We start from the raw sequence: 8574 nt of genomic DNA on the forward strand, positions 1-8574 counted from the left end.
TGCCTATTTGGTTGTCTTCTCATAATCTTGTTGCAGAAGCAAAACTTCTCTCCATCTCCTGGTCAAGGCAGCTTGACTGCCACCGCCTGTAACCTCCTTGCTCAGTCAGATGGGATCGGCTCCAGCTCATCCATTATTCAAGTGAGTGCTACAAACAATGGGATGGGTGTAAAATGTATGCACGTTTTGTATTCATTCGTCACGTTAAAAGATGTAAATAAGATTTAAAATCTACTCCATTTTATTTACAACCGCAACTCTTAACCAAGTGCCGTCTAGATTAAACGGGAGAACAAACTCCACTCCACTGGTCTATACTCCAGTCCTAGTTTTGCGGAAGACCTTACGCGCCATAACCCGGGTTGCCAGTTCCGTCACAAACCAGCCGCCATAGTCAACGGAGCCTCCAGGAGGACTGTGGCGCATGAATCTGGCAACAGCCCACACAACAAAAAAGAAAGCAAGCTAACGCGTACTGCCTGTGTTCCTTTTGTAACGCATATTAGTTACGCCTAAATATGTACATGTTCGTATTAGTTGGGCACGCAAGAAGACTTTGAACGATTGCGACCATAAATGGATCGTTAGAGGCAAAGGTGAGCGACGTTAACCGCTTCTTTTAGCCTTTAGTTCGCTATGCTAACTTTAGCATGCTAGTGTAGCCCACCCACAAGTCCCTCACGTCTTTATGGCCGTTTTTGACTGTTGAGTTCAAATAGTGGCCGCCTTACGATGCACGTAACCTTAAAAGTGTCCGCTAAACCTCTCATTGGAATTGTGTTTAAATGCGGGTCGTGGATGGTCCTCAGACAAGAAGACAAAGCACCTGCAAAGCTTCTGAGGATGGAGTTTTAAGGAGTGTTGCTTCCAAACGTCAAATTGTTCCCCAGCGACTCTGCTCCTCTATTGTAGAGAACCAATTGTAGTACAGAAAGAATATTTAAATATATTTGTGTGGCGTACTCTGATACCCAGCTACTGTAGCTGTACTTTAGTACTTCAGTACTTTATTGCCTTATAATATTGAGGTATTTATGTATATTCAGACAACGTCAGCGCGTTCAAAGATAACTGATGGTAAGTACGGTCATTATTGTAAATATTGTAAGTTATTGTAAAAATGATTTACCTTCCTTTCCCATGTTAATGCAATAAATAATGATAATTGGGCTTTGCTTTGTAAGTGAAGGGTCTGGCTGTGTAAAATATTTGCAAAATGTCTCTTGATTTTCGACAATGGAAAATTGCCTGAATTTTGGGAAAATTTTATACCACTTTGCAATCTTCCAGACAAAGAATCAATCATCGATTAATCAACAGCCCTAGTATCTGAGCATCTCGTTTTGTGATGCATTGTGACATCCATAAAATGCATTGATTAAGGCAGTGTTTGTCACCTCAAAACATCATGTGTGGGGAACCTAGCAAACCAAAGAGTCCCCTCTAAAGTGCTTTCTGCTTTGTCACTCTCCTTTAGCTGTGCGTCAAGTCCAAGAGGTTGTGGAGGCCTTCCCAGGGTCCGTCTGGGCCCTGGAGGAAGATGCACCGGGGCGGGGATAAGGACTACCAGATCTCGGCACGGAAAATGGGGACATCCTTGCTCTTTCAGCTGTCGGCTCACGATCGAGAGGTGGACTTGGTGTGCCTCGATCACAGCTACGCCAAACCGTGGAATGCTCACCCAGACGCTAGCAGCGCACGGCCCACAAGGACGCTGTTTGTCACCCCTCGGCGCCAGCCAGAAGTCTCACCGTGAGTTGTTTTTAACTGGCTAACGATTATTCACAAAGGCTGCGGAGAACCTCCACCGCGATTGATTTCTTCTTCGATTGCAGAGATTCAGAAGCCGTCATCGATGTTGAGACGGTCACACCCACGCCGGTCCCCCTGTATGATAACCACAAAGCTCAGAGCGTGATGAAGGAGTGCGAGCGACACGTCTTGTTTGCTCGCACCGTTGCGGAAAGTCCCCCTCCTCCAGATGACTGGGAGGAACATATAAACAAGTAAGACAACCAACCGCTTAAGGGGGAGTTTCTCTATTGCAATGTGTGTTTTTACGATCTTGTCATTGTTCTTTCAGGACTATGTGGTCCATCACTCAGACCAAATTGTTTAATAAAGTCTTAAAAGCACTTCAGGCTGAAAGATTAGCCCGCTTGGCCAATGAAAATGTAAGTTGTGCTTGTCTATCCTTTATGATCAGATTGAGCCGCAATGTACTCGAGACGTAGACACTACATTAGGGACACCTGCCTTGCATCAAACTGAACGTTTTATTCAAGGTTTTTATTCAATCATGGGACAGTTTGACACATTTTCACACGCTACTCTCATCCCTCAAAAGGCATCCAATGAGCCAATCCTACGCAGGATAGCTGTGGACAAATGTGCCAGAAAGGTGCGGCACGCCTTGGCCAGTGTCAACTGGGAGACCAAGCTGACGCAGTGGTTGCACACCACTCTGATTGAATCGCTGAGTCTCACCTTGCTGGCTGCCTACTTGGATGTTTTGCAGACTCTCAAAAGCAAGGTTGCGTCGCGTCGAACGATGTCAATTACGCGGCTCTCCGCTACGGGGTTTGTGCCGACGTGTCATTTTTGATTTTTGTCCGGGCAGCTGCCGTCGCTGATTGACAGAATGTTGCTTCCGGCGGCCAAGACGGGTTCTCCCAGTGCCGAGGCCCTATCGCTGCTGCTGAAGCGTCCGTGGGACCCAGCCGTTGGGGTTCTGTCGCAGAATAAACCGGTACAACTCAACGCCCGTTCAAAATATTGTATCGTGCAATATGGCAAACAAAGTACACTGCTTGATTTATGTTTCAGAGCAAACTCCCCGGATCGCCCCTCATCCTACTGGCACCGTCAAGCCCGACCAATCCAGCCGTGCCGACGTCACGACGAATGAGATTCTGGCAGTCGCAGCTCTCCTGTTTTGGCAAGGTGCCGAGTACATATTTGTTGTCTTTCCAAACGGTGCTGATAGCAGCTGTTTTCTGCCTTGCTAGGTGATCCCCATACACACGCATGTCAGCAGTGGCGCCAATATCGGCATCACTCAGTGTCTGGAGCACATGATGGGAACTGTTCGAGCAAAGGTCATTGAGGTAGAGGGCATTGTCTTGTTCCCTTTTATTATTTTGTTTTTTGGTGCACGTTTCGATTTGTGCTGAAGAAGAGGAGGAAAAGTAGTGTCATTTTCTGATGTTCATTGTGCCTTCCCCGCTTTCAGGTTCGCAGGCACTTCCCTCACAAACCCATCATCTTGGTTGGTTGGAATGCTGGCGCTCTCATAGCTTGTCACGTAAGCGTTTGCAGGTTTCCAAAGTTGGAATGGCTTATTTATTTTTTTGTGTTGTTTTAATGGCGACTTCTCAACAGGTTTCGCTCATGGAGTACCTGACAGCTGTCATTTGTCTGGGCTTCCCCCTGCTTACAGTCAACGGTCCAAGAGGGGTGCGCATTCATGGAATCGATTCCATTTTTTTTTTCTTCTTCTCTGTTCATTGCTTATAGTCACTGACGTGTGTGTGTATGTGACTCGCAGGATGTGGATGACCCACTGCTGGACATGAAGACCCCCGTCTTGTTCGTGGTGGGTCAGAACGCTCTGCAGTCCACCGTCGAAGGGATGGAGGAATTTCGAGAGAAACTGAGGACTGATAACAGCATGGTGGTGGTGGGAGGGGCCGATGACAACGTCAGGTGAGCCGTGTCTGACATCATCACGTCTTCCAAATATGTTGACAGTGGCTTTTCTCTTGACAGGATCAGTTCTACAAAAATGAAATCAGAGGGACTGACGCAGACGATGGTCGACCGCTGCATTCAGGTCGGCCCTCAAAATCATTTTGCGCTTTCCGCGGCCACGCCAAGCCACGTCGCCAATGGTTTTGTTGTCGTTTGACCGGTCGGCAGGATGAGATTGCCGACTTCCTTTCCGGTGTCCTCACACGGGCAGAGAGCCACGGCCACGGCTCGGGCGAAACGAGGGACCTCGACACCGAGAAGAAAAAGAGGACTCGGCGAGAGTTCGCTTTTGACATGGAGAGAGGACGGCCTTCCTCCCCCGCGCTTAGACTCCCTATCTCTCCGTCAGGTTCAGAGGTCAGTCGATGACGGTCACCCGAGCGGTGAGGATTTTCAGAAAGCTCATCGTGGAAGTTGTTGCGCTTGCGTTCTACAGGATCTGTCCAGCGTCTGCAGCAGTCCCACCTCAAGCCCCAAACCCAAGACCAATCTGTCCCCGGCGCAGAAGTCCAGTCTGATCACAGCCACGCAGCTCCTCAAGACTCACATGCAACGCTCCGGCACAGTGCTGTCACACAAGCAGGCTCAAGGTGAGCAGAGAGAGCGCAGTGAGGAGGAGCATTCTCACACATCTGCTCTCACTTTAAATCAAGTTCCTCATAGAAGCGTACAACTTAGGGTAGACATCTGAAAAGAAAAGAAAAGAAAAGAAAAGAAAGAAAAAAATGCACGACAGAGCTGCGGGAGCAGGCTTTGTCGAAGCAAAGAGCGACGGAAGACGCGATTTGTCGATAACTATTGTTCACGTCACAACATCTTGATGGGGCAAGATGGAACGTGACTGAAATACTCTTGTCTCCTTTTCTTCAACCTTCCTCTCTGGCTTCCTTCTCCCAATTCATTCACAGCTCAGTTTGCTGCTTTTATGAAACAAAACATGCTTGTGAGGAAAAACCTTCCTTCTGGTACTCCTCCTTGTATTTTTGGTAAGTGGCTAGCCCTCCTCCTTTCTCTGTCTTCTCTGTTTTTCTCCCCCCCCTTTGTCTCCTCGGCTTCTTCAGCTGCCCTCGTATGGGCCTCTTGTTTCCCACAAAGACAAGAACATGTCAGGGAAAATCAACTCGTAAGATGCAGTGTCATGACTATCTGATATTGCTAACTTCATGAAGATATTAAGTTAAAACAAATGAATCCAAATCTCCATTCCTTTTGTAAATTTGGTTTGGTTCCGTTTTGACTCCTCGGTGTACATTCCGGTGACTTCATTTTCAAACGCATACAATGCCATCCCGCCGTGTCTCGTTCTACAGTGACCAGCGATCAGATGGAGGCGTTGGACCGAGATGAACTGAGAGCTCGCGGCAAGAGGCGGCTAACCCCGAGCCCCACCCCGAACAAAGCCACCAAGCGGGCCAAGATCAAGGTCACGCTTGTTTCCCAAAGCGAGTCGGCCGGGTCCACCCTCAGCGCAGCCGTACAGGAAGGTAGAAATGGACAAATGGCTGTTTCCCGACCTTTTTTGAGCCCAGGGTAGCTCGGCTCTACAATTTCATTCTTGGCTGTTGTCTTTGCGCAGTGGGCAGTTCTGGGAAGCCTCTAGCGGTGACTATGGGCCAGACTGTGGCCGGAGCAGTGGAGCTCTCTGGACTTCTCACCGGCCAGCGGTAAGCTAGTCTACCTGGCTGCCCATGGGCCATAAGAATCCGTAGAGTTCTAAAGCCCTCCCGACACCCGTGCCCCGTTCCCACTTCGTCATACACGCGCACAAAAAAGCTTGCCTGGTGCAAAGGGGCTGTTGCGAGCCGAGGGTTCTGACCACAGAGCACTTTGTGAGGTGGCTCTTGAGTGGACTGGTGGTTCTGTGTGTCACTACAGGTCCGCTAGTCTCTCAGAGGTGTCTGGTGCCCTGTCCCCAGGCTCCAGCCCCTTCAACAGCGTGCAGCCTTGCATGGTGTCAGGGTCGTCCGTACCGATCCAGGTGCAGGCTCCGGCAACTGCCCAAGGTATCTTTGCCTTTGTGCCCCACCAGCCCCCCTAACGCTTAATCGTGCCTCGTCACCGCCATTTTGGAGCGACATCAATCTCCGTGTGAGAGTAAATCTCATTGACCACCCCGTCGCTGTTTGTCGCTTGTCCTGAATTTACCGCTTTGGACATGCGGTGCGTGCGTCCACCCAGTTGGAGGTTTCCTGCCGCAGGGCCCGTATGGGTTGGGACGGGGCTACTTTTTCAAGATACATCAAGATCTTTGTGTGCGTGTGTGTCTTTGTGTGTGTGTGCGCGCGTGCTTGTGCATGTGTGTGTGCAGCATCTTCCGCCAGCAGTTTGCTGCAAGGCCTAAGTTTCAGTCTTCAGGAGATCGTCACCAAAGCACCTAGCTTGCCGTCTGCCGAAGCCTGCGCCGGAAGCACGCAGGTATGAAAGCAAATGTACAAAGTACACCATATGGAAAAAAACAACAATTATCCGCAGTGTCTGCTTTTTCTCCAGGCATTCTGCGGCAAGCCGCAGGGTCAGGTCCTGAGCGCCGCCGCCGCCACCAATAGCGGCACTCTGCTCCGTGCGGTGCCCGTGGCCAAAAGCAACGCCATCCACCAACTGCTCACGAATGGCGGACTGGCCAAGCTTGCCAGCGGTTTACCAGGCTTGGCCCACATCACCAACCAGACAGCCGGTATGTCTCGAAGTGTCAAAGGGCGACGGCCGCGCTGAGCGAGGATGCTTGTGTGAGAGGGGCAGCTCTGATGACCACGACAGCATCCGCGGACAGACGAAGCAGTACAATACAATTTGTACTGCTGACACAAGGCCCTTCACCTAGCGGTGTTTGTTTTGTATGAGAGAAAATCTTTGTGTATCAAGTTGGTCATCTATTTTTGGTGTGTGAAAGACTCGCTTGCTGTCATAAATGTATTGACATGACACATCCGCTGTCCCTGTTGCAATAAAAACTGCTATCATACTGGCTCTTAAATGCTTCTGTTTTCCGCCCCCCCACCCCACCCCCTCGTCGTCAGTTCCAACCACATTTTGCTGCCATTCTCATTTGGTTGTCACTTTGACTTGCATGGAACAGTCAGAGCACTCATGTCCTCCTCTGGCCACATGAAAATATCCCTTGCATTTAGTGCTGAGTGTTTTTTATTGTTTGTGTGTGTTGTCATTAGGGCAGAAAGCCCCCACATCCATAACCGTGATGCTTCGAGGAGCGCAGCCTGCAAGCCGAGCGGCTGAGCTGACGCCTGCTCACAACAGTAGTGACTCACAGGTGAGTCTCCCTTTTGGAATTTGAGGTCGTGGAGATGTCGAGACCAGGGCGAGCAAGCTACTCCCTTTCGGGTACCGCTTTCTGGCCCTGACTATATGAGGGAAAGTTGCGATTTTTTTCCACTGGCGAGAAGAAAATGTGTGCCTTAGAAGATCCTGATAAGTGCTAATGGAGTGGCTCTTTTCACATTGTTTCACCGCACTGCAATTATGAGGCGACGACATGATAAGTGAAATAATGGCTTCAGCTAAATCTTATCTGAGCTCGTCTAAATTGGATGTTGCAAGCTGTTCGTCAAAAGCTATTTGAATGATGTGGATATTTAAAAAAAGAAAAAACCTTTTTCTGTATGGGTGGAGAACATTTGTTTCACCAATTAATTCTAAATACAAATACAACTTGAGTGGGGCTTTTCTGCTCATGCTGCACATGGACCATTTTGGAATGTAGGCACCTGAATACTACTTTTTAATTTGCTTTTAAAACAAATAACATTTGAAAATGGCCACAGTATTGCTCCATTATATTTCAATTCATGTCTGCTGTTTTTTTTTTTTTTCCCCCTTTCAGTGATCAAGTGGCCCCCAGAGCCAAATGGGAGCAAGATACTTGAGGGGCCCCTACCAGCGTTGCTCCATCGACAAATAACTTCACTTGAGCTTCTCGGAACATCATAACTATACAAGTGGACATGAATGCCAAATTGATTTTCATGTGAAAGCAGGAGCACATTTGTATCTCGTGATAAGACGGACATTTTCAAAGATATGTTTATGGAAGACTGTACCATACATTGACTGCTCCTATTTAAAATCATATCTTATTTTTGCTGCTCAGTAGAAATCCTGATCCCCACCCCGGCCGGCCCCAATTTGTTATTCTCCATCGTCCATCTGTTGTGTTCTTCCCGTCAAGCTTGATGTAATGCTCAAGTGGCGTGTTTACAGCAGCAGCAGCAACGTAAATACAGCCAGCCAGCCAGCCCACTCATCTGAGCAGACATCCTGTCTTCAATTCCGCACGCAGATAAGGCTAGGAAGATAGTGTGCCTTCCTTCCTTCCTTCCTTCCTTCCTTCTTATATAAGGCACGCTTTGTTTGCCACTGCTGGCACACCGGCTGCCAGTCGCGTTTCAACCAACCCTCTCTTCTTTCTCAAAGCGTCTTTGTTTTCTCTTGTCGTTTAATCCTATAGAGGCCGACTCAACAACCAACAGTATACTGTATCGCTGTATACTGCTGGATACCTCCAAAACACATCATAGGATGAACTCTGTACCATTTTGTTTTTCAAAACTGGTACCAATATGAGGATTAACTCTTTGAGTGCTCACTGGTCCCTCTAGTATATTTGTTATTTAAAATTTGGATGGATGGATGGATGGATGGATGGATGGATGGATGGATGGATGGATGGATGGATGGATGGATGGATGGATGGATGGATGGATGGATGGATGGATGGATGGATGGATGGATGGACGGACGGACGGATGGACGGACGGACGGATGGATGTACGGATGGACCCTCTACTTTCTTGTTGGGAAGAATTCCTT

The 8574-nt window shown here is 48.5% G+C and overlaps 1 protein-coding gene across 3 annotated transcripts; it reads left to right on the plus strand.

Annotated features, from left to right (window-relative positions):
• Positions 1-372: 372 nt before the first annotated feature.
• On the plus strand, positions 373-8008 carry kansl3 (KAT8 regulatory NSL complex subunit 3). 3 transcript variants are annotated; one of them, XM_088375869.1, is made up of 21 exons: positions 373-596; positions 1478-1752; positions 1836-2006; positions 2084-2174; positions 2348-2533; positions 2621-2749; positions 2827-2943; positions 3009-3107; positions 3233-3304; positions 3382-3456; positions 3548-3705; positions 3769-3832; positions 3919-4107; positions 4187-4340; positions 5061-5234; positions 5327-5414; positions 5626-5753; positions 6059-6165; positions 6241-6424; positions 6918-7018; positions 7589-8008. In XM_088375869.1, the coding sequence occupies exons 2-21, from the start codon at positions 1541-1543 to the stop codon at positions 7589-7591; spliced, it is 2502 nt and encodes an 833-aa protein (XP_088231995.1). In that variant the 5' UTR covers positions 373-596; positions 1478-1540; the 3' UTR covers positions 7592-8008. The 3 variants fall into 3 exon arrangements, with proteins under 3 accessions (XP_088231995.1, XP_088231993.1, XP_088231996.1); XM_088375867.1 differs by lacking the exon at positions 373-596 and adding an exon at positions 681-1077; XM_088375870.1 differs by lacking the exons at positions 373-596; positions 5626-5753; positions 6918-7018; positions 7589-8008 and adding an exon at positions 686-1077 and having other exon boundaries at positions 6241-6394.
• Positions 8009-8574: the final 566 nt, after the last annotated feature.

The sequence above is a fragment of the Syngnathus floridae genome, chromosome 5 (assembly GCF_059516105.1).
Source record: "Syngnathus floridae isolate MCC-2025c chromosome 5, RoL_Sflo_1.0, whole genome shotgun sequence".
NCBI classification, from domain to species: Eukaryota; Metazoa; Chordata; class Actinopteri; order Syngnathiformes; family Syngnathidae; genus Syngnathus; species Syngnathus floridae.